Source organism: Bombina bombina, chromosome 6 (genome assembly GCF_027579735.1).
Source record: "Bombina bombina isolate aBomBom1 chromosome 6, aBomBom1.pri, whole genome shotgun sequence".
NCBI classification, from domain to species: domain Eukaryota; kingdom Metazoa; phylum Chordata; class Amphibia; order Anura; family Bombinatoridae; genus Bombina; species Bombina bombina.
The window spans coordinates 332236226-332262185 of NC_069504.1; the positions used below are offsets into that span (position 1 = coordinate 332236226).

Genomic DNA, 25960 nt, shown 5'->3' on the forward strand with positions numbered 1-25960 from the left:
AAATAAGCTACTTAACTTCCCTTCAAGGGGCAGACCCTATTCAGGCCTAGTTTGAAGGAGATTATTACTTATATCACTGGAGGAAAAGATCATGCCCTTCCTCAGGACAGGTCCAAATCAAGGGACAAAAGAGGCCTAATTTTCGTGCCTTTCGAAAATTCAAGGCAGGTGTGGCATCAACTTCCTCTAAGGCAAAATAAGAGGGAACTTTTGCTCAGTCCAAGGCGGTCTGAAGACAACCGGACCTGGAACAAAGATAAGCAGGTCAAGGAGCCTGCTGCTGCCTCTAAAACAGCATGAGGAACGGACCCCTATCTGGTAACGGATCCTATAGGGGGCAGACTTCATTCTTCGCCCAGGCGTGGGCAAGAGATGCCCAGGATCCCTGGGCATTGGAAATTATACCCCAGAGATATCTTCTGGATTTCAAAGCTTTCCCCCCCAAAAAAGGGGAGTTTTTGCCTTTCACATTTATCTGCAAACCAGATAAAGAAAGAGACATTCTTGCATTGTGTACGTGACCCATTCAGTTCCAATAGAGGAACAGGGACACAGTTTTCCTCAAATCGGTTTGTGGTTCCCAAGGAAAGGAAACCTTCAGACCTATTTTGGATCTAAAAGATCTTAAACAAATTCTTTAGAATTCTATCATTTAAGATGGAAACTATTCGTACCATCTTAACTATGATCCAGGAGAGTCAATAGAGGACTACAATGGATTTGAACGATGCTTATCCTCACATTACGATGCATAAAGATCACCATCGGTTTTTCAGGTTTGCCTTTCTAGACAGGCATTACCAGTTTGTAGCTCTTTCCTTTGGGTTAACTACAGCCCCTAGAATCTTTATGGAGGTTCTGGGGTCACTTTGGCGGTCCTTAGGCCGCGGGGCATAGAAGTGGCCCCTTATTTAGATGACATCCTGATACAGGCGTCAAACATCCAAGTTGCCAAGTCTCATACGGACGTAGTACTGGCATTTCTGAGATCGCATGGGTGGAAAGTGAACAAGGAAAGAGTTCTCTATCCCCAATATCAAGGGTTTCCCTCCTAGGGATTCTGATAGATTTTGTAGAAATTAAAATTTACCTGACGGAGTCCAGGTTGTCAAAGTTTCTAAATTTCTGCCGTGTTCTTCATTCCATCCGCGCCCTTTGGTGGCTCAGTACATGAATGTAATCGGCTTAATGGTAGCGGCAAGGGACATAGTACCGTTTGCACGCCTACATTTCAGACCACTGCAACTATGCATGCTCAGCCAGAGGAACGGGGATTACACAGATTTGTTCTCCTGTTAAATCCGGACCAAGAAACCAGAGATTCTCTTCTCTGGTGACTATCTCGGGTCCATCTGTCCAAGGGTATGACCTTCCGCAGGTCAGATGGGACAATTGTTACAACAGATGCCAGCCTTTTAGGTTGGGATACAGTCTGGAACTCCCTGAAGGCTCAGGGATAGTGGACTCAGGAGGAGACCCTCCTTCTAATGAATATTCTGGAACTGGGAGCGATATTCCATGCTCTTCAGACTTGGCCTCAGTTAGCAACTCTGAGGTACATCATATTTCAGTCGGACAATATCACGACTGTGGCTTACATCAACCATCAAGGGGGAACAGAAGTTCCCTAGCAATGTTAGAAGTCTTAAAATAATTCACTGGACAGAGACTCACTCTTGTCTAAAAGCTATCCCTATCCCAGGTGTTGAGAACTGGGAGGCAGATTTTCTAAGTCATCAGACTTTTCATCCGGGGGAGTGGGAATTCCCTCCGGAGGGGTTTGCACAAGATCAAGCAGGAGAGTGCTTTGGTGCTTTTGACAGCGCCTGCGTGGCCACGCAGGACCTGGTATGCAGATCTGGTGGACATGTCATCCTTTCCACCACGGTCTCTGCTTCTGAGACAGGACCCTCTACCTCAGGGTCTTTTCAACCATCTAAATATAACTAATCTGAGATGGACTGCCTGGAGACAGAACGCTTGATGTTATCAAAGCATGGCTTCTCCGAGTCAGTAATTGATACCTTGATACAGGCATAAAAGCCTGTCTCTAGGAAAATTTAACATAAGATATGGTGTAAATATCTTATTGTTATGAATCCAAGGGTTACTCATGGAGTAAAGTCTGGATTCCCAGGATATTATCTTTTCTCCAAGATGATTTTGAGAAAAGGGTTGTCAGCTAGTTCTTTAAAAGGACAGATTTCTACTCTGTCTATTCTTTTGCACAAGCGTCTGGCAGGTATTCTAGACGTTCAGGCATTTGGTCAGGCTTTGGTTAGAACCAAGCCTGTGGTTAAAAATGTTGCTCCGCCATGGAGCTTAAAGCTGGTTCTTAAGGTTCTTCAAGGAGTTCCATTTGAACCTTTTCATTCCATAGATATCAAACTTCTATCTTGGAAAGTTCCTTTTTGGTAGCTATTTCCTCGGCTCATAGAGTCTCCGAGTTATCTGCGTTGCAATGTGATTCTCCTTATCTGGTTCTCCGTACGGATAAGGTAGTCCTGTGTACCAACCTGGGTTTTTACCTAAGGTGGTATCTAACAAGAATATCACTCAAGAGATTGTTGTTCCATTCTTGTATCCTAATCCTTCTTCAAAGAAGGAACGTCTATTACACAATTTGGACGTGGTTCGTGTTTTAAAGTTTTACTTACAAGCTACTACAGATTTTCATCAAACATTCACCTTGTTTGTTGTCTATTCTGGACAGAGGAGAGGTCAAAGGACTTCAGCAACCTCTCTGTCTTTTTGGTTAAAAAGCATAATTCATTTAGCTTATGAGACTGCTGGACAGCAGCCTCCTGAAGGGATTACAGCTCATTCTACTAGAGCTGTGGTTTTCACTTGGGCCTTTTTTAAATGTGGCTTCTGTTGAACAGATTACAAGACGGAGTCTTGGTCTGCGTTTCATACTTTTTCAAATTTAACAAATTTGATACCTTGCTTCTTCGGAGGCTATTTTTGGGAGAAAGGGTTTTTTACAGGCAGTGGTAACTTCCGTTTAAGTACCTGCCTTGTCCCTCCCATCATCCGTGTACTTTAGCTTTGGTATTGGTATCCCATAAGTAATGGATGATCCGTGGACTGGATACACTTAACAAGAGAAAACATAATTTATGCTTACCTGATAAATTTATTTCTCTTGTAGTGTATCCAGTCCACGGCCCGCCCTGTCACTTTAAGGCAGGTAATTTTTCCATTAAACTACAGTCACCACTGCACCCTATGGTTTTCCTTTCTCTGCATGTTTTCGGTCGAATGACTGGTAATGGCAGTTAGGGGAGGAGCTATATAGCAGCTTTGCTGTGGGTGGACTCTTGCAACTTCCTGTTGGGAATGAGAATATATCCCATAAGTAATGGATGATCCGTGGACTGGATACACTACAAGAGAAATAAATTTATCAGGTAAGCATAAATTATGTTTTTTGTGATTCACATAGAAAATTTCATTTTAAACAACTATTCAATCTCCTTCTATTATAAAATGTTCTTTGTTTTCTTGGTATCCTTTTGTTGAAAAGCAGGAGATATGCTCATGAGTGTGCATGTGTCTGCAGCACTATATGGTAGCCATTTTGTAGGAATATTATACCTTTGCAAAAACACTAGATGGCAGCACTTTTTCCTGCCATGTAGAGTTCCAGACATGTGCACGTTACCTATCCAAGTATCTCTTCAACAAAGAATTTGATTATAGAAGTAAATTGTAAACTGTATAAATTGTTTTCTCTGTATAGCTGGAGAAAGGGGCATGGGCATCTGAGCACTATGTTCTCTAGAATGAGATCTCAGAACAGATGTAAGGCAATACATTACATAATTGTGCACGAGGGCAAACTGATTCTACTTTGAATAACATACATTTGTTAAAACCAATTAAATCTGCAGGACGCATATTGTCCTGAAAGCATTGCAGCCACAAATGTCAGATAAGTATCAAGCGGAGTTTGTGGGCACTTTAGCAATTCAATGGAACTTTAATCTAGTATATATTTTTCCTCCAACTGTCCTCTTTCCTCGAGTAGTAGCTTGAATCAAACAGGAGGGAATTTCTGCAATTCTGCTAGCTCCAGCATGGCCACGCCGGGCTTGGTATGCCGATCTAGTGAGAATGTCATCTGCTCCTCCATGGGGGTTACCTTAGAGACCCTTCTGACACAGAGGCCGTTCTTTTATCAAAATCTAGATTCTCTGAGGCTGAATGCATGGAGATTGAACACTTAGTTTTGTCCCAGAGAGGATTGATACTTTGGTTCAGGCCCGAAAGCTTGTCACCAGACGTATTTACCACAAAGTGTGGAGAACTTGTATGTCTTGGTGTGTGGACAGGGGGTTTCCCTGGTATAAGGTGAAGACCCCGCAGATTCTTCAATTTCTTTAGGATGGGTTAGAGAAAGGCCTGTCAGCTAGTTCTCTTAAAGGGCAGAGCTCTGCTCTTTCTGTTTTGTTACATGCAACGGCCAGATGTTTAGTCTTTTGATCAGGCGTTGGATAGAATCAGACCTGTTTTTAAATGTGTTGCTCCTTCATGGAGCCTCAATCTTGTTTTGAGAGTTCTTCAACTGGCTCCGTTTGAGCCTATGCATTCTATTGATAAACTTTTATCTTGGAAAGTGTTGTTTTTTTGGCTATTTCTTCTGCTTGAAGCGCAAAGGGCAGAAAGTCACTGCTGTTAATTTGTCCTTCTGGCTCAGAAATGTTATTTGCATGGCATATTTGGAAGCAGGTCAGCAGCCTCCCTCTCGAATTACTGCACATTCTACCCGTGCTGTCTCTTCTTCCTGGGCTATTAAGAATGAGGCTTCAGTTTTGTAAGGCTGCTACTTGGTCTTCTTTGCATACTTTTATTTATTTATTTTTTACAAATTTTATATTATTACTTCAGCTGAGGCGTCTTGTGGAGAAAGGTTCTTCAATCGGTGGTGCCTAGTTCTTAGGACTACCTTCCTTTCCCTCCCTATTCATTTTGTGTCTTCCACAGCTTGGGTATTAGTTTCCCATAGGTAAATTAATGATTTTGTGGACTCTCACTGCCATTTGAATAAAAACATAATTTATGCTTACTTTTTAAATTATTTTCTTTCTTGGTAGTGATAATCCACAAACTCGCCTGGAATTAATGTAGTGGCTGCAGTCTTTGGCACCTCAATGCCCCTTGTATCTCTCTACTTTTCCATAGGTAAATGAATGATTTTGTGGACTCTCACTGCCAAGAAAGAAAATAATTTATCAGGTAAGCATATATTATGTTTTCCTCTGAAGCGAAGGGCGTTAAAATTCTTCCCACCTTTACAGTCATTTGTGCGCGCTCTCCCTCAGTTCCCTCCCTCAGTTTGGTGTCAGCCACCTTTTGCTACAGTCACGCTGTTCTCTACAGAGGGATTTTTATACTATTTAGGGTGGCATTACGTATTTTCTCCCACATGCTAAAAATCACTTACAATCCGCTATTTCTGAGGTTATGGCAGTTATGCTGTCTACAAGTTTCTTTATGTTCCTCTACTAGAGGTGATGTACCTACTGTTTCTGCGGCAATCAAACCAGTTCTTGTATCTGATGATTCTCCTCTTTCTGAGGGTGAACGGTCTTCTGAGGAATTTTCCTCAAATTCGATTCAGGAATCTATGGAGTATATCTTTCATTTTAAGCTAGAGCATTTACGTTCCTTACTTAAGGAAGTTTTGAAGACTTTAGGTGTTCAGGACCTTAAAACTGCTGAGGATAAGACTTTAAAGTGAAGTTCCATTTTGATGAATTAGTGCTCGATTTTTAATAAACCTATTAAAAACAAGGGCACTTTAATTCATCAAAGTTGACATTTCACTGTTTTCTTCAAAAAGTTACTTTTCAATCCTGACAGCCACTCCAGCACTTCCTCCGCCTGTCGCAAGCTGTCTTCGGGGGTCCAAAATGACGAATCCGGCTTCCTCCTATCACAGCGTTGCATCAATCCAAAATTTCCCCTGGGGGGAAGCTGAGATTGGAGGAAGCCTGATTAGTCATTTCTGACGTCTGCAGAGGCTTCCGACGACCAGGATAATCGCTGGAGAGGCATTCAGGATTAAAAGGTAAGTTTTTGAAGAAAACAGTAAAATGTCAATTTTGATGAATTAAAGTGCCCTTGTTTTTAATAGGTTTATAAGAAACCGGGCACTAATTCATCAAAATGTACCTTCACTTTAAAGTAATAATAGATTATCTTTAAGCCCAATTCTAAGTCAGTTGAGGTTTTTCCAGTTCCTGTCCTGGTCACAGAAAAAATTTCCAAGGAACCGGGCAAGCACTGGGGTTCCCTTTATTCTTTCTCCTAAATTTAAAAAACTGTTTCCTATTCCAGAGTCTGATTTGGAACTTTGGGAAACCATTCCTAAGGTGCTATCTCTTCCTTAGCTAGATGAATAACAACCCATCTGGAAGACGGCACTTATTTCAGAAAACCTATGGATAGGAACCTGGAAGATTTCCTTTGGAAGGCTTCCTGCAGGGGGGGAGGGTGTGTTATTTCAACCAGCTTTTGGTATGGCTTGTACTGCAGGTGCAGCACCTCTTTGGTGTGATTCTTAATCTGAATAGGTTTCAGACAAATCATCCTTAGAGCATATTCAGGAACGCATTTGTTGCTTGTGGTTGGCACACTCTTTTTTTATTTGTGATGCAATCATTGAAATCTTCTGCATTTATGCAAAAAAATACAGCTTTGGCTGTCTTCGCCAGCAGGGCCCTTTTGATTAAAGGGACAGTTAACACCAGAATTTTTGTTGTTTTAAAAGATAGATAATCCCTTTATTTCCCATTTCCAAGTTTTGCATAACCAACACAGTTATAATACACTTTTTACCTCTGTGATTACCTTGTATCTAAACATGTTCTGACAGCCCCCTGATCACATGACATTTTATTTATTATCTATTGACTTTTATTTTAGCCAATTAGTGCAGTGTCTGCCACAATTCACGGGCATGCTTACAATGTTATCTATGGGGTTTACCTGAACTAGCTCTCCCCTGCTGTGAAAAGCAAATACAAAAGCATGTGATTAGAGGCGGCCTTCAAGGGCTTAGCAATTATCATATGAGCCTTCCTAGGTCTAGCTTTCAACTAAGAATACCAAAAGAACAAAGCAAAATTGGTGATAAAAGTAAATTGGAAAGTTGTTTAAAATGACATGCCCTATTTGAAACATGAAAGTTTTTTTGGGACTTGACTGTCCCTTTACGTCGTGGTCTAGATTACGCTAACTGTTGTGCGCCAGCGAAAAGGGGTGTCGGAAGTAGCACACGTATTACAAGTTGAAAGTAAACGCATTTGCTCGAGCGCAATTGAATTTAACTCGGGTTAGCGTTACTTCAGAACTAAAATATTCAAAAATAAATTTAAATATAGTTACACATAATACCTTCTAATAAAAGTTATTTAAAATAAATATTGCATAAAAAAAGTTAGATATACATGTCTAAATGTGTATATGTGTGTATGTTTATATTTGTGTACATATGTATTTGTATGGGTATATATGTAACTATTTACATACATATGTACACATATAAACACGTATGTGTATGTATATGTGTGTGTGTGTGTGTATTTATATATATATATATATATATATATATATATATAAGTGCATTTGAGCCTTGGTTTCATTTGCCCAGTATTCTAATTCCTCCTGTTTATCAATGCTCGCTAATCTGGAAATGCAGTTGCAAACTCACAGCTATAAGGTTTCTAGCAGTATCCATAGTGGGTGTACATTAATAAACCTAATAACTTTTAAATACAATATTGTGTAGAAGTAATAGTTTAAGTTTACATTAACATAAGAGCAAATGAACATTAGGTAAGCTATGGGTATATTTATAAAAAAAAGTCTGTCACACTTAAAAGTTTACAAACATTTAAAACAAATATATTATAATACCTTTTGTGGAAAGCCACTAATTTGGACACATTTATTCAACATGATCTGTATGTGTTTCTTTATCTGATGCTAAATAAATATGTTTATATGTTTTCATCATAATACTAGCTGTCTTTTGTATGTTTTGTCTTTGTGCCCACACTTAGATTTTACTGCTTTAAAACTCTTTGCTTGTGAATGCTATAAGGGTGAACTAAGATAACTGAAAATGAAATCTTACTACCGAAATTTGCTTATCCCCCCTGTAGCAGTCAGCAGTCTTCCCTGGCATTTTCTTCTAATGCTTTATAGATTGTCATTGTCAGTAAGAGGAGGTGTCTTATAACCACCTAAAATGCTGGGGTATCAGGCATAGGGATTTGTGTAGGCCCATACATTACAGGGACATGAAACACTAAAAAATGATTTCATGATTTAGGTAGAACGTACAATTTTAAACAACTTTCCAGTTTACTTCTATTATCAAATTTGCTTCATTCTCTTGGTATAATGTGTTCAAGGAGCAGCAATGCACTACTGGTTTCTAACTGAGCACACGGGTGTGCCAATGGCTATCGGTATATATATGCAGCAACCAATCAGCAGAACCTAGGTTCTCTGCTGCTCCTTAGCTTTCCTAGATAAACCTTTAAGCAAAGGATAACAAGAGAAGGAAGACGATTAAATAATATAAGTAAATTAGAAAGTTGTTTAAAATCTCTTTCTGAATATCGAAAGAAAAAATTTGGGGTTTCATGTCCCTTTAAGGGACAGCCTTCGTTGCTGTATGCTGTGTATGGAAATGAGCCAAAGTAAGTAAACATTGGTAGTTTTTGATCTGCATAAGATATGTACATGCACCCTCATTGACACATCATGCATGCTCATAAAGTGGCTTTCGGGTTGTATCAAATATGGAAATAACGCAGATTTAATCCTACATTTCACTACTTGCCCTATGAGTAGAAGCCTATGTATATAACCTCTGTGTGCAGAGTAAACGCTATGACAAACGGATAGCTTTTGGCTAGTATGTGTATTACAAAAATGCTTCTATTCAAAACTGAAGTGCATTTTTACACACTTCAGTTCTCATTCACTTGCCCCCTTTGTAGCAATCATAGTACAGTTTATTTGTTATTTCTGATATCTGTTAATCATCTTCTTTTTTCTCCAACATTGGTGTGTCCGGTCCACGGCGTCATCCTTACTTGTGGGATATTCTCTTCCCCAACAGGAAATGGCAAAGAGTCCCAGCAAAGCTGGTCACATGATCCCTCCTAGGCTCCGCCCACCCCAGTCATTCTCTTTGCCGTTGCACAGGCAACATCTCCACGGAGATGGTTAAGAGTTTTTTGTAGTTTTATTCTTCTATCAAGTGTTTGTTATTTTAAAATAGTGCTGGTATGTACTATTTACTCTGAAACAGAAAAGGATGAAGATTTCTGTTTGTAAGAGGAAGATGATTTTTAGCAGACAGTAACTAAAATCGATTGCTGTTTCCACACAGGACTGTTGAGATGAAGTAACTTCAGTTGGGGGAAACAGTTAGCAGTCTTTTCTGCTTAAGGTATGACTAGCCATATTTCTAACAAGACCATGTAATGCTGGAAGGCTGTCATTTCCCCTCATGGGGACCGGTAAGCCATTTTCTTAGTTAAACATAAAAGAATAAAGGGCTTCAAAAAGGGCTTAAAAACTGGTAGACATTTTTCTGGGCTAAAACAATTGCTTTACTAGGCATATTATGCAGATTCTAACTAATTATTGGTATTATAATCTTGGGGAACGTTTAGAAAAACGGCAGGCACTGTGTTGGACACCTTTTTCAGATGGGGGCCTTTCTAGTAATAGACAGAGCCTCATTCTGGGACTGTATAGGGGTTAAATGTAAAAACGGCTCCGGTTCCGTTAATTTAAGGGTTAAAGCTCTGAAATTTGGTGTGCAATACTTTTAATGCTTTAAGACACTGTGGTGAAATTTTGGTGAATTTGAACAATTCCTTCATACTTTTTCACATATTCAGTAATAAAGTGTTTTCAGTTTGAAATTTAAAGTGACAGTAACGGTTTTATTTTAAAACGTTTTTTGTGCTTTGTTGACAAGTTTAAGCCTGTTTAACATGTCTGTACCATCAGATAAGCTATGTTCTATATGTATGAAAGCCAATGTGTCTCCCCATTTAAATTTATGTGATAATTGTGCCATAGTGTCCAAACAAAGTAAGGACAGTAATGCAACATATAATGATATTGCCCAAGATGATTCCTCAAATGAGGGGAGTAAACATGATACTACATCATCCCCTACTGTGTCTACACCAGTTATGCCCACACAGGAGGCCCCTAGTACATCTAGTGCGCCAATACTTATTACCATGCAACAATTAACGGCTGTAATGGATAACTCCATAGCAAATCTTTTATCCAAAATGCCTACTTATCAGAGAAAGCGCGATTGCTCTGTTTTAAACACTGAAGAGCAAGAGGACGCTGATGATAACTGTTCTGACATACCCTCACACCAATCTCAAGGGGCCATGAGGGAGGTTTTGTCTGATGGAGAAATTTCAGATTCAGGAAAAATTTCTCATCAAGCTGAACCTGATGTTGTGACATTTAAATTTAAATTAGAACATCTCCGTGCACTGCTTAAGGAGGTGTTATCTACTCTGGATGATTGTGACAATTTGGTCATTCCAGAGAAATTATGTAAGATGGACAAGTTCCTAGAGGTTCCGGTGCCCCCCGACGCTTTTCCTATACCCAAGCGGGTGGCGGACATAGTAAATAAAGAGTGGGAAAGGCCCGGCATACCTTTTGTTCCCCCCCCTATATTTAAGAAATTATTTCCTATAGTCGACCCCAGAAAGGACTTATGGCAGACAGTCCCCAAGGTCGAGGGGGCGGTTTCTACTCTAAACAAACGCACTACTATTCCTATCGAAGATAGTTGTGCTTTCAAAGATCCTATGGATAAGAAATTAGAGGGTTTGCTTAAAAAGATTTTTGTACAGCAAGGTTACCTTCTACAACCAATTTCATGCATTGTTCCTGTCACTACGGCAGCGTGTTTCTGGTTCGAGGAACTAGAAAAATCGCTCAGTAAAGAATCTTCGTATGAGGAGGTTATGGACAGAGTTCAAGCACTTAAATTGGCTAACTCTTTTGTTTTAGATGCCGCTTTGCAATTAGCTAGATTAGCGGCGAAAAATTCAGGGTTTGCTGTCGTGGCGCGCAGAGTGCTTTGGCTAAAGTCTTGGTCAGCGGATGTGTCTTCCAAGACAAAATTGCTTAACATTCCTTTCAAAGGTAAAACATTATTTGGACCTGATTTGAAAGAGATTATTTCAGACATCACTGGGGAAAGGGCCACGCCCTCCCACAGGATAGGTCTTTTAAGGCTAATAATAAGACTAATTTTCGTCCCTTTCGCAGAAACGGACCAGTCTCTAATTCTGTATCCTCTAAGCAAGAGGGTAATACTTCATAACCCAAACCAGCCTGGAAACCAATGCAAGGCTGGAACAAGGGTAAGCAGGCCAAGAAGCCTACCACTGCTACCAAAACAGCATGAAGGGATAGCCCCCGATCCGGGACCGGATCTAGTGGGGGGCAGACTTTCTCTCTTTGCTCAGGCTTGGGCAAGAGATGTTCAGGATCCTTGGGCGCTAGAAATAGTTTCTCAAGGTTATCTCCTGGAATTCAAGGAACTACCCCCAAGGCGAAGGTTCCACAGGTCTCAATTATCTTCAAACCAAATAAAGAGACAGGCATTCTTACATTGTGTAGAAGACCTGTTAAAGATGGGAGTGATACATCCAGTTCCAATAAGAGAACAAGGAATGGGATTTTATTCCAATCTGTTCATAGTTCCCAAAAAAGAGGGAACATTCAGACCAATTTTGGATCTAAAGATCCTAAACAAATTTCTCAGGGTACCATCGTTCAAAATGGAAACTATTCGAACAATCCTACCTACTATCCAGGAAAATCAATTTATGACTACCGTGGATTTAAAGGATGCGTACCTACATATTCCTATCCACAAGGAACATCATCAGTTCCTAAGGTTCGCTTTTCTGGACAAGCATTACCAGTTTATGGCACTTCCATTTGGATTAGCCACTGCTCCAAGGATTTTCACAAAGGTACTAGGGTCCCTTCTAGCGGTTCTAAGACCAATGGGGCATTGCAGTAGTACCTTACTTGGACGACATCCTGATTCAAGCGTCGTCCCTGTCAAAAGCAAAGGCTCATACGGACATCGTCCTAGCCTTTCTCAGATCTCACGGATGGAAGGTGAACAAAGAAAAAAGTTCTCTGTCCCCGTCAACAAGAGTTCCCTTCTTGGGAACAATAATAGATTCCTTAGAAATGAGGATTTTTCTGACAGAGGTCAGAAAATCAAAACTTCTAAGCTCTTGTCAAGTACTTCATTCTGTTCCTCGTCCTTCCATAGCGCAGTGCATGGAAGTAATAGGATTGATGGTTGCAACAATGGACATAGTTCCTTTTGCACGAATTCATCTAAGACCATTACAACTGTGCATGCTCAGACAGTGGAATGGGGATTATACAGACTTGTCTCCGACGATTCAAGTAGATCAAAAGACCAGAGATTCACTCCGTTGGTGGCTGACCCTGGACAATCTGTCACAGGGAATGAGCTTCCGCAGACCAGAGTGGGTCATTGTCACGACCGACGCCAGCCTAGTGGGCTGGGGCGCGGTCTGGGAATCCCTGAAAGCTCAGGGTCTATGGTCTCTGGAAGAGTCTCTTCTCCCGATAAACATTCTTGAACTGAGAGCGATATTCAATGCTCTCAGAGCTTGGCCTCAACTAGCAAAGGCCAAATTCATAAGGTTTCAGTCAGACAACATGACGACCGTTGCATATATCAATCATCAGGGGGGAACAAGGACTTCCCTGGCGATGAAAGAAGTGACCAAGATAATTCAATGGGCGGAGGATCACTCCTGCCACTTGTCTGCGATCCACATCCCAGGAGTGGAAAATTGGGAAGCGGATTTTCTGAGTCGTCAGACATTCCATCCGGGGGAGTGGGAACTCCATCCGGAAATCTTTGCCCAAATAACTCAATTATGGGGCATTCCAGACATGGATCTGATGGCGTCTCGTCAGAACTTCAAGGTTCCTTGCTACGGGTCCAGATCCAGGTATCCCAAGGCGACCCTAGTAGATGCACTAGTAGCACCTTGGACCTTCAACCTAGCTTATGTATTCCCACCGTTTCCTCTCATCCCCAGGCTGGTAACCAGGATCAATCAGGAGAGGGCCTCTGTGATCTTGATAGCTCCTGCGTGGCCACGCAGGACTTGGTATGCAGACCTGGTGAATATGTCATCGGCTCCACCATGGAAGCTACCTTTGAGACAGGACCTTCTTGTTCAGGGTCCATTCGAACATCCGAATCTGGTTTCCCTCCAACTGACGGCTTGGAGATTGAACGCTTGATTTTATCAAAGCGTGAGTTTTCAGATTCTGTAATAGATACTCTGATTCAGGCTAGAAAGCCTGTAACTAGAAAAATTTACCATAAAATATGGAAAAAATATATCTGTTGGTGTGAATCTAAAGGATTCCCATGGAACAAGATAAAATTTCCTAAGATTCTATCCTTTTCTACAAGAAGGTTTGGAGAAAGGATTATCTGCAAGTTCTCTGAAGGGACAGATCTCTGCTTTATCTGTTTTACTTCACAAAAGACTGGCAGCTGTGCCAGATGTTCAAGCATTTGTTCAGGCTCTGGTTAGGATCAAGCCTGTTTACAGACCTTTGACTCCTCCCTGGAGTCTAAATCTAGTTCTTTCAGTTCTTCAAGGGGTTCCGTTTGAACCCTTACATTCCGTAGATATTAAGTTATTATCTTGGAAAGTTTTGTTTTTGGTTGCAATTTCTTCTGCTAGAAGAGTTTCAGAGTTATCTGCTCTGCAGTGTTCTCCGCCCTATCTGGTGTTCCATGCAGATAAGGTGGTTTTGCGTACTAAGCCTGGTTTTCTTCCGAAAGTTGTTTCCAACAAAAATATTAACCAGGAGATAGTTGTACCTTCTTTGTGTCCGAATCCAGTTTCAAAGAAGGAACGTTTGTTACACAATTTGGACGTAGTCCGTGCTCTAAAATTCTATTTAGAGGCTACTAAAGATTTCAGACAAACATCTTCCTTGTTTGTTGTTTATTCTGGTAAAAGGAGAGGTCAAAAAGCGACTTCTACCTCTCTTTCCTTTTGGCTTAAAAGCATTATCCGATTGGCTTATGAGACTGCCGGACGGCAGCCTCCTGAAAGAATCACAACTCACTCCACTAGGGCTGTGGCTTCCACATGGGCCTTCAAGAACGAGGCTTCTGTTGACCAGATATGTAAGGCAGCGACTTGGTCTTCACTGCACACTTTTGCCAAATTTTACAAATTTGATACTTTTGCTTCTTCGGAGGCTATTTTTGGGAGAAAGGTTTTGCAAGCCGTGGTGCCTTCCATTTAGGTGACCTGATTTGCTCCCTCCCTTCATCCGTGTCCTAAAGCTTTGGTATTGGTTCCCACAAGTAAGGATGACGCTGTGGACCGGACACACCAATGTTGGAGAAAACAGAATTTATGCTTACCTGATAAATTACTTTCTCCAACGGTGTGTCCGGTCCACGGCCCGCCCTGGTTTTTTAATCAGGTCTGATGAATTATTTTCTCTAACTACAGTCACCACGGTATCATATGGTTTCTCCTATATATATTTCCTCCTGTCCGTCGGTCGAATGACTGGGGTGGGCGGAGCCTAGGAGGGATCATGTGACCAGCTTTGCTGGGACTCTTTGCCATTTCCTGTTGGGGAAGAGAATATCCCACAAGTAAGGATGACGCCGTGGACCGGACACACCGTTGGAGAAAGTAATTTATCAGGTAAGCATAAATTCTGTTTTTATTTTATTTTACTCTGAAAACCATTTTAGTGAAATAGTTCTGATTGTGCTAGTAATACTATTCACTCATTTCCTCCTCTTTCCTAGGTACATATTCATTTGTTGCTCCTTTGGTTGGAGCATTCTTCATGGCTCTAACTCCAATATGGATTGTAATTGCATCTAAACATCCAGCAACAAGAACTGTTCTTCATTCTGGTTGGGAGCCAGTCATTACCGCAATGCTCATTAGCAGGTAAGTCTCCTCCTTTGTGCTTCCATAACTATCATACCATCTATGTACTTGGCATTCATAAGTACATCACCTTAAAGGGACAGTAAAGTCATAATAATACAATTTCCCTCTATTATTTAATTTGCTTCCTTCTCTTGTCATCCTTTGCTGAAAGGTTTATATAGGAAAGCTCAGGATCAGTAAATAACCTAGGTTCTAGCTGCTGATTGGTGGCTGCATATATATACTGATAGTCATTGGCTCACCCATGTGTTCAGTTAGAAACCACTAGTGCATTGCTGCTCCTTCAACAATTGATACAAAGGGAATGAAGGAAATTAGATAATAGAAATAATCTGGAAAGAAGTTTAAAATTGTATGTTTTACCTAAATCATGAAAAAAAAATTGGGGTTTAATGTCCCTTTAATGTATTGCTGGGTTATCAAAGCCCTTATGCTAAACATTCCTTGTGCTCAGACCACTGAACATGAACTTTGCTAAAGTTTTCTCACCCATTGTAGAAGATTAACCCAAGAGAGTAAAGACTAAAACCGTGGTATGTAGAAGCATAAATGGAGGACTGTAGTGAGCTTGGGCAAGTGGCAAACATTGCATTGGTAAGGCAGGCATCACAAAGGAAGTGATAGGAATTGTTTAAGGGGGAAAGGAAACAAGTGACCTTAAAGGGACAGTCTACAATATCATTTTTATGTTCTTTCCTAAGATATAGTGAGTCCACGGATCATCTTAATTACTATTGGGATATCACTCCTGTCCAGCAGGAGGCGGCAAACTGCACCACAGCAAAGTTGTCAAATACCACCCCCTTACCCATAACCTCCAGTCATTCTCTTTGCCTATGCAAGGAGGTGGTAATGTTTTTAGGTGTCTGTAGATTCTTCAATCAAGAGTTTATTATTTTTAAAGCAGAGCTGTTTGTTCTGTTTTTTTTACTGGGGTGTAGCTGTGTTCCACATCAGTCTCTTAAAGGGACACTGAACCCAATTTTTTTCTTTTGTGATTCAGATAAAGCACACAATTTTAAGCAACTTTCTAATTTACTCCTACTATCAAATTTTCTTCATTCTCTTGGTATCTTAATTTGAAAAGCAAGAATGTTAGTTTAGATGCCGGCCCATTTTTGGTGAACAACCTGGGTTGTCCTTGCTGATTGGGCAGCACCAATAAACAAGTGCTGTCCATGGTACTGAACCAAAAATTGGCTGGCTCCTTAGTTTAGATGCCTTCTTTTTTAGATAAAGATAGATAGCAAGAGAATGAAGAAAAATGTATAATAGGAGTAAATTAGAAAGTTGCTTAAAATTGCATGCTCTATATGAATCACGAAAGAAAAATTTGGGGTCCAGTGTCCCTTTAAGTAGAGCTGTGGTGGCTTTTGAGCACTTGAAAACTGGTGGGATTTTTAATTTCACCGTGCCTTTCATGTTTGGTTCTGCCCTACCCTGAATGCCTGATTAACTTTAGTCAGTCCTTCATCTATTCCACGGGTCTATGGAGGGAGGAAGCCTTTCCATATCTGTGAGCTGCCCTGCTGTCGGGCAGATGTGACTCCGGTAAGTGCCGGTTTTTATTTCTTTATTAAAAGAGAGTTTGGCACTTTGATGGGTACAGGGACTGTTAAACCAGTGTGGGTTTGTATTTGGGCACTGTATGACACTCAGGAGAGGCTCTCTGTGGTTTTTTAAAAGTTCCCCCCCCCCCCCCCCCACTGTAATGGAAGCCGGTCTTTTAGCCACTTCAGCAGGGTATGTTGAGGTAAGGAGCCTGCCTGAAGGTGTTTTTTAATTTTTAAAGCAATCATATTTTTGGCAGTAAAAAAGTTGCAGTTTAAAAGTGACAGTAAGGTTTTTTTTGTTTTTAATTTTTTTTTAAGCCAATTTGATTTGTTTTTGGTAAAGATGGAAGAAGCTTTGCAAGATGTTACATGCAGCTTGTGTTTTGATTCTAATGTGGAACCTCCAATGCCTTTTTGTGCCTCATGTATTGAAAGGACCTTACAGTGTAGGGAAAAGATTTTTCCTGAGCCATCATTAGCTGGGATGGATGCTGTTCAGGGGTCTCCTGTTCAGAATATGCCGCAGCTTTCTCCTCATGCGTCTATTCAGTTTCATCTCATGCAGTGCCCAGTGTTTCTACTCCAATTTTTGTTTCCTTGCAGGACATTTCTACCCAGATATCCTCTGCGGTAACTAATGCCCTGGCGGTTTTTCCTGTGTTTCAGGAAAAGCGTATAAGGAGATATAAGGATTCAGTTGTCAAGGTATCTGAATCAAGTATGGCTATGCTGAATGTTCCTTCCCATAGGTCTGAGGGGGAGGATTCTTCCATAGCGTCTGAGGGGGAAATTTCAGATTCAGAGAGTATGGTTGTTTCTTCTGATTCTGAAGCAGTGATTTTTAGATTTAAGCTTGAACACCTTTGTGCGCTTCTTACAGAGGTTTTGGCTCTTTTGGAGGATTCTGATACTACGTTACTAGTTATTCCAAAGAAATCTAATAAACTTAACAAGTATTTTGATGTTCCCTCAGAGGTGGAGGTTTTTCCTGTTCCTGACTGTGCTTCTGAGATTATTGCACAGGAGTGGGAGAAGCTAGGGGTTCCTTTTTCCCCTTCTCCTATTTTTAAGAAAATGTTTTCAATTGCTGATTCTGTTAGGTAGTCTTGGCAGACAGTCCCCAAGGTGGAGGGAGCGATTTCCACCTTGGCTAAGAGGACCACTATTCCCATTGAGGATAGCTGTTCCTTTAAAGATACTATGGATAAGAAGTTGGAAGCATTGCTTAAAAGGATTTGTGTTCATCAGGGTCTGGAATGGCAGCCTGCGGTGTGTATTACTACTGTTACCAGTGCGGCAGCATATTGGTTTGATGCTTTGTCTGATTCTATTCAGACGTATGCGACTATGGAGGAGATCCAAGATAGGATTAAGGCTCTTAGGTTAGATAATTCATTTATCACGGATGCCTCTTTACAGGTCATCAGGTTGGGAGCAAAAATTTCTGGTTTTGCTGTTTTGGCTTGCAGTGCCTTATGGTTGAAGTCCTGGTCTGCTGATGTGTCGTCAAAATCAAATTTTTTGTCTATTCCTTACAAGGGTAAAACTTTGTTTGGGCCAGGATTAGCTGAAATTATTTCTGATATTACTGGAGGTAAGGGTCATTCTCTCCCTCAAGATAAGAGAAATAAGACCAAGGGTCACCAAAGTAATTTTTGTTCTTTTCGAAACTTTTCAGGCAAACCTTCCCCTTCCTCTGCTAAGCAGGGACAGTCCAAGTCCTCCTGGAAGTCCAATCAGGCCTGGAACAAGGGGAAGCAGTCTAAGAAGCCTGTCTCTGACTCAAAGTCAGCATGAGGAGTCTGCCCCCGGTCTGGGAGCGGATACTGTGGGGGGCAGACTTTCCCTGTTCGCTCAGGCTTGGGTTCAGAATGTTTCGGATCCCTGGGCAGTGGACGTAGTGTTTCACGGGTACAAATTGGAGTTCAAAAGTTTTCCTCCCAGGGGCAGGGTCCATCTTTCAAGGTTATCTGTAAACCAGATAAAAAGAGAGGCATTTTTAAAATGTGTTCAGGATCTGTCCGACCTGGGAGTAATAGTTCCTGTTCCAATACAGGAATAAAGTCTGGGTTTTAATTCCAATCTGTTCGTGGTTTCCAAAAAAGAGGGATCTTTCCGACCAATTCTAGATCTCAAGAGTGTAAACAAATTCCTCAGAGTTCCGTCTTTCAAGATGGACACTATTCGTTTCATCCTTCCTCTGGTTCAGGAAGGTCAGTTCATGACTACTGTGGATTTAAAGGATGCATATCTACATATTCCCATCCACAAAGATTATCACAAGTTTCTGAGGTTAAACAAACATTTTCAATTTGTGACCCTTCCTTTTGGTCTGGCAACGGCTCCCAGAATTTTCTCAAAGGTCCTAGGAGCGTTGTTGGCAGTTCTCTGATTGCGGGGTGTTGCAGTAGCGCTTTATCTGGACGACATTCTGGTCCAGGCGTCATCTTTTCAACAAGCAAACTCCCACTCAGAGTTGTTGTTGTCTTTTCTGCGCTCCCACGGTTGGAATGAATTTAGGAAAAAGTTTCTTTGTTCCATCTCCAAGGGTGGTATTCTTGGGAACCATTATCGATTCACTAGAGATGAAGATTTTTCTGACAGAAGCCAGAAAAACAAAGATCTTCAATTCTTGTCTTACCCTTCAGTCCTCTCCTCGGCCATTAGTGGCTCAGTGTATGGAGGTAATCGGTCTGATGGTGTCAACTATGGACATCATTCCATTTGCTCGGTTCCATCTCAGGCCTCTGCAGTTATACATGCTCAGTCAATGGATTGGGGATTATGCGGATCTGTCTCTGCGAATTGTTCTGGATCAGGTGACAAGAGATTCTCTTCTGTGGTGGATGTCTCAGGAACATCTCACTCAGGGAACTTGCTTTCGCAGGCCTTCCTGGGTGATTGTGACCACGAATGCCAGCCTGCTGGGATGGGGAGCTGTCTGGGGCTCGTTAAAGGCTCAGGGTCTATGGACTCGGGAGGAAGCGTTTCTTCCCATAAACATCTTAGAGCTGAGGGCAATCTTCAATGCTCTTCTGGCCTGGCCTCAGTTAGCTTCAACCCAGTTTATCAGGTTTCAGTCGGACAATATAACGTCAGTGGCTTACATCAATCATGAGGGAGGAAGTCTGAGTTCCTTAGCCATGACAGAGGTAGCCAGGATTATTCAGTGGGCAGCGACCCATAATTGCTGTCTGTCTGAAATCCACATTCCAGGGGTGGACAACTGGGAGGTTGATTTTCTGAGCAGACAGATGTTTCATCCCAGGGAGTGGGAACTTCACCCGGAGGTGTTTGAAAACTTGGTTTACAAGTGGGGGCAGCCAGAGCTGGATCTCATGTCATGCCAAGCTTCCGAGGTACGGGTCGAGAGATCCTCGGGCTGTGCTAATAGATGTGCTGGCAGTTCCTTGGGACTAGCCTAGCGTATGCATTTCCTCCTTTGCTCTCCTTCCAATAGTCATTGCTCGAATCGGACAGGAGAGGGCGTCAGTGATTCTCATTGCTCCGGCATGGCCTCGCAGAATCTGGTATGCGGATCTGGTGGAGATGTCATTTCTTCCACCTTGAAATCTTCCGTTAAGGAAGGACCTTCTACTTCAGGGGCTCTTCCTTCATCCAAATCTCGTTTCTCTGAAGCTGACTGCTTGATGATTGAACGCTTGATTCTATCTAAGCGTGGGTTTTCAGAGTTGGTCATTGAGACTATGATTCAGGCTCGCAAGCCTGTTACTAGAAAGATTTACTATAATATATGGCTTAAATATCTTTATTGGTGTGAATCCAAAGGCTACTCTTGGAGTAGAGTTAGGATTCTTAGGATTTTGTCTTTTCTCCAGGAGGGTCTGGAGAAGGGTTTAGCTGCAAGTACCCTGAAGGGTCAAATTTCTGGTTCATCTATTTTGTTGCACAAGCGTCTGGCAGATGTGCCAGAGGTGCAGTCTTTTTGTCAGGCCCTGGTTAGAATCCGGCCTACGTTTAAGTTTGCTACTCCTCCATGGAGTCTTAATTTGGTTCTTAGAGTTCTTCAACAGGCTCCGTTTGAGCATATGCATTCTTTGGATATTAAAATGTTAACCTGGAAGGTTTTGTTTTTGGTTGTTATCTCTTCGGCTAGAAGAGTTTCGGAGCTCTCAGCACTGCAGGGTGAATCTCCTTATTTTTCATTCTGATAAGGTAGTACTGTGTACTGCCTTAGCTTTCCTTCCAAAAGTGGTTTTGGATAGGAATATTAATCAAGACATTGTTGTTCCTTCTTTGTGTCCTAATCCTTCTTCTCAGAAGGAGCGTTTGTTGCACAACCTGGATGTGGTTCGTGCGTTGAAATATTATTTACAGGCGACTAAGGATTTTCGCCAGTTTTCTTCTTTTTTTGTTGTGTTTTCTGGAAAATGCAAGGGTCAGAAAGCTATGGCTCCTTTTTTCTTTTTGACTGAGGAGTGTTATTCATTTGGCATATGAGACTGCTGGACAGCAGCCTCCTAAGAAAATCACGGTTCAGTCCACAAGGGCTGTTTCCTCATCTTGGGCCTTCAAAAATGAAGCTTCTGTGGAACAGATTTGCAAAGCTGCCACTTGGTCATCTTTACACGCTTTTTTTTTAAATTTTATAAGTTTGATACTTTTGCTTCAGCTGAGGCTTCTTTTGGGAGAAAGGTTCTTCAAGCAGTGGTGCCTTCTGTTTAAGGTTACCTGTCTTGTCCCTCCCTAATCATCCGTGTCCTATGGCTTGGGTATTGGTTCCCAACAGTAATTAAGATGATCCGTGGACTCACTATATCTTAGGAAAGAAAACATAATTTATGCTTACCTGATAAATGTATTTATTTCCGGATATAGTGAGTCCTCGGCCCACCCTTATTTTCAGACAGTTTCTTTTTTATGTAAACCTCAGGCACCTCTGCACCTTTTTGTCACTTCCTTTCTCCTTGCTTCTGGTCGAATGACTGGAGGTTATGGGTAAGGGGGTGGCATTTAACAGCTTTGCTGTGGTGCTCTTTGCCGCCTCCTGCTGGACAGGAGTGATATCCCAACAGTAATTAAGATGATCCGTGGACTCACTATATCCGGAAATAAATAAATTTATCAGGTAAACATAAATTATGATAGATAATCCCTTAATTACCCATTCCCCAGTTTTGCATAACCAACACAGTTTATATTAATATACTTTTTTTCTCTGTGATTACCTTGAATCTAAGCATCTTCTGACAGCCCCCTGATCACATGACTGACTATTTTAAAATCTATTGACTTGCATTTAGTACTGTGTTGTGCTAACTCTCCCGGGCGTGAACACATTGTTATCTATATGGCCCACATGAACTATCGGTCTCCTGTTGTGAAAAGCAAATACAAAAGCATGTGATTAAGAGGCTGTCAATAGAGCCTTTGAAACAGGAAGACATTTTGAGGTTTAAATGTTATAAAGTATATTAATCTAACAATGTTGGTTGTGCAAAGCTGGGGAATGGGTAGTAAAGGCATTATCTATCTTTTTAAACAATAACAATTTTTGTGTAGACTGTCCCTTTAAAGAAGAACTGAGATTAGATAGAAGAGAGGAAAGTGGCATAACTAATTTTACTTAAACATGTTTAATTTTGCCACGTTTAGAGATTAGGTTTCATAACATAGGGATTAAAGGTATGTCTTAGAGGCTTCTCCATCCTTAATGATGTAGGTTATTGTGCAAAACTAAATAGCTCAACAGTGGGGAAAAGCTTTATATCACAATTAAGTTACTTAAAAAATGTCTGGCACCACCCACCTTTTTAAAAAAAAAAATCTTTATTGAACATTTTCAAAAACAATACAAAGGATGTGGCACAATAAGATAATCAAAAGGCTTTACAGATTATTGCTATCACAATTGCTTTGGTTTACAACATTTCTTTGCATATGGCATTACAAATATCTTAGGGTAGATCATTACACATTTACAATGGTTTCAAAATCATTTTGAATAGATTGTCATAGATACAACAGGTATATAAATTGTTATTTAATATTTAAACACATAAGAATGTCAGACACTGAAATATTATTGGCATTTTGATCGGATTTGGGATGAACAGTCTAAACCTTCATATAAATTAATTATCAGGAACGGGGTGGATTTTGGTACACATTCTTCCCATATTAAGTATATAGATTGATAGTCGTCTATCTGTTTTCGGAGTGTAAAGTGGTATTTGTCAATGTGTAGTGTTGAAGCTGGCACCACCCTCTTGTTTAAATGCAAATACCTACCTACAGACCTCTTGTGAAAGAGAATTGCTTGCTCCTTCGAGTGGTGTAGGTCTTGCAAAATGCCAAGCCCCATAAAAATAAAAAAGAAGTTGAAAAAGTTACAAATAGGATTTAAAGGGACAGTCAAGTTAAAAAAAAAACAAAAGCTTTCATGATTCAGATAGGGCATACAATTTTAAACAACTTTCCAATTTTCTTTTATCACTAATTTTGCTTTGTTCTCTTGGTATTCTTAGTTGAAAGCTAAACCTAGGAGTTTCATATGCTATTTTCTTAGACCTTTAAGGCCGCCTCTAATCTGAAAGCATTTTGCCAGTTTTTCACCACTAGAGGACATTAGTTCATTTGTTTCACATAAATAACATTGAGCTCATGCACATGAATTTACCGAAGAGTGAGCACTGATTGGCTAAAGTGCAAGTCTGTCAAATGAACTGAAATAAGGGGGCAGTCTGCAGAGGCTTAGATATTAGGTAATTACAGATGTAAAATGTGTATTATTATAAAAGTGTTTGCTATGGAAAACTGGGGAATGGATAATAAAGGGATTATCCATCTTTTTAAACAACAAAAATTCTGGTGTTGACTGTCCCTTTAACTGGGAATGGGAACTTAACTCCAAAAAATAAAGTTTGTTATAGTGGCCATACCCCTTTGAAGAAAATACAGGTTGTCTGTTTAGCCAGGTGAGAACTGTAATGACAGCTATAACCTCGCAAAAAAAATTGCGTGGATCACTCCGTGAAATATGACTTACAATAGTGTTTAAACATAAGCATAAAAAAACCCTCAAAATCACCTTAGCACAGGTGTGCAAAAAAGGCTTAGCAGCAAAAGGGGTTAAAAGGACACTGAACCCAAATTTTTTATTTTGTAATTCAGAAAGAGCATGCAATTTTAAGCAACTTTCTAATTTACTCCTATTATCAATTTTTCTTCGTTCTCTTGCTATCATTATTTGAAAAAAAAGGCATCTAAGCTTTTTTTTGGTTTCAGTACTCTGGACAGCACTTTTTTATTGGTGGATGAATTTATCCACCAATCATCAAGGACAACCCAGGTTGTTCACCAAAAATGGGCCGGCATCTAAACTTACATTCTTGCATTTCAAATAAAGATACCAAGAGAATGAAGAAAATTTGATAATAGGAGTAAATTAGAAATTTGCTTAAAATTTCATGCTCAATCTAAATCATGAAATAAAACTTTTGGGTACAGTGTCCCTTTAAGTGGAGTTTGTGTTGAATCACAGTACAGGGGTTGAGTTAGATGAGCATAGACATCATTCTAATGGTGTTAAAGACCCAGGGCGAGATTACATATATGGCGTAGGTTTCAGTGCAACTACTGAAACCCATGCCGTCCGTAAGCTTACCTCGCACTTCGGGTGAATCACATATACGGTGCTGGCAGATCAGATACTGCTGTAAGTCGGATAAACCAGCGAGGTACAGAAATGTACGGAAATAGACATTTCTGGAGTCGCCAGTGACTTACGGCAGTATATGATCTGCCGGCGCCTAAGGAAAAAAAAAAAGTTTAATCGCCGTAAACGTCTAACCCACCTCCCGAAAAATTAACCCGACACGTCAAAACTCCTAATCCGCCATCCCACCCCACATCACAAATAATAATAAAATGTATTAACTCCTAATCCGCCACCCCCCACACCGCAACTAATGATGAAGTCTATTAACCTCTAAACTGCCAATCACCCACAACGCAAACTACCTATTTAAACTATTAACTCCTAATCCGCCAACCCCCACTTCGCAAGCTAGCTAATAAATGTATTAACCCCTAACCCGCTATCTCCCCACAACGCAAAGTAGCTATCAACACTTTTAACCCCTAAACCGCCATTCCTCCCACAACGCAAAGTACCTATCAACACTATTAACCCCCAAACTGCCATCCCCCACAATGCAATCTACCTAATTAACCTATTAACCCCTAAACCGCCATCCCCCACAACGCAAAGTATTAATCTAATCACTAGGCCCCCTAACCTAACATATCCCCTAAGTTAACCCCAATTAAATAAAATAAAAAGACGATCTTCTTAAAAAATAAATGAGAAATTACCAAAATAAAAAATCTAAAATTACAAAAAAAAACTAAATTATACAAAATAAGATTTTTTAAACCAAATCTAATACCCCTATAAAAATAAAAGCCACCCCTAATCTAAGAATAAACTACCAATAGCCCTTAAAATGTCTTTTATAGGGCATTACCCTGAAGCAATCAGCTCTTTTACATACGAAAACTACAAATTAACCCTTAACAGTAAAACCCCCCAAAATAAAAAGACCTAACTAAAATCTAATCTACCCAAAGGGGCAATCACCTCTTTTTCTGCCCATTAAAAAAAAAAAAAAAAAACTAACACTAACCCCCAAAAATGTACTCACCGTTCCTGAAGTCCATCTTCTTCTAGGCGGAGCAAAGTCTTCATCCATGCGGATTCATCTTTTTTCTTCTTGCCGGTGGTGCAGAGCGATCTTGCGATAGGCGGATCCGGAGCAGTGGCCCTCCTCAGCGGCGGTGGTCATCAGCAATTTTTTTTTTTTGGGGGGGGGTGTTTTTTTTTCTTTTAGATTAGGGTTTTATTTATTTTTTAGATTGGCAGCAAAAGAGCTGCGTGCCCTTACAAATTCCCCTTTAGGGGCAATGGGTAGATTAGGTTTTTTTTTAGAGTTAGGTCTTTTTTATTTTGGGGGGGTTGGGTGGGGGGTTTTACAGTTAGGGGTTAATTTGTAGTTTTTGTATGTAAAAGAGCTCATTGCTTCAGGGCAACGCTCTACAAAAGGCCCTTTTAAGGGCTATTGGTAGTTTTATTCTTAGATTAGGGGGTGTTTTTATTTCTTTCCTATGGCATGGAGAGTCCACAAAACATTCTAATTACTAGTGGGATATTCACTACTGGCCAGCAGGAGGAGGCAAAGAGCACCCTAACAGAGCTGTTAAGTATCCCTTTCCTTACCCAGAACCCCCAGTCATTCTCTTTGCCTTGATCATTGGAGGATGGCGAAGATGGCATCTGAAGATTTTTTAATCCTTTTATGGGTACTTTTC

At 40.7% G+C, this 25960-nt stretch overlaps 1 protein-coding gene across 1 annotated transcript in view; it reads left to right on the forward strand.

The window, feature by feature from the left end:
* The window catches only part of SLC41A2 (solute carrier family 41 member 2), a 577519-nt gene that overhangs the window by 310205 nt on the left and 241354 nt on the right, over positions 1-25960 (forward strand). The window contains exon 7 of the mRNA XM_053716958.1: positions 14927-15074. Within this exon, the coding sequence (XP_053572933.1) occupies positions 14927-15074 (148 nt within the window). The remainder of the gene's footprint in view (positions 1-14926; positions 15075-25960) is intronic.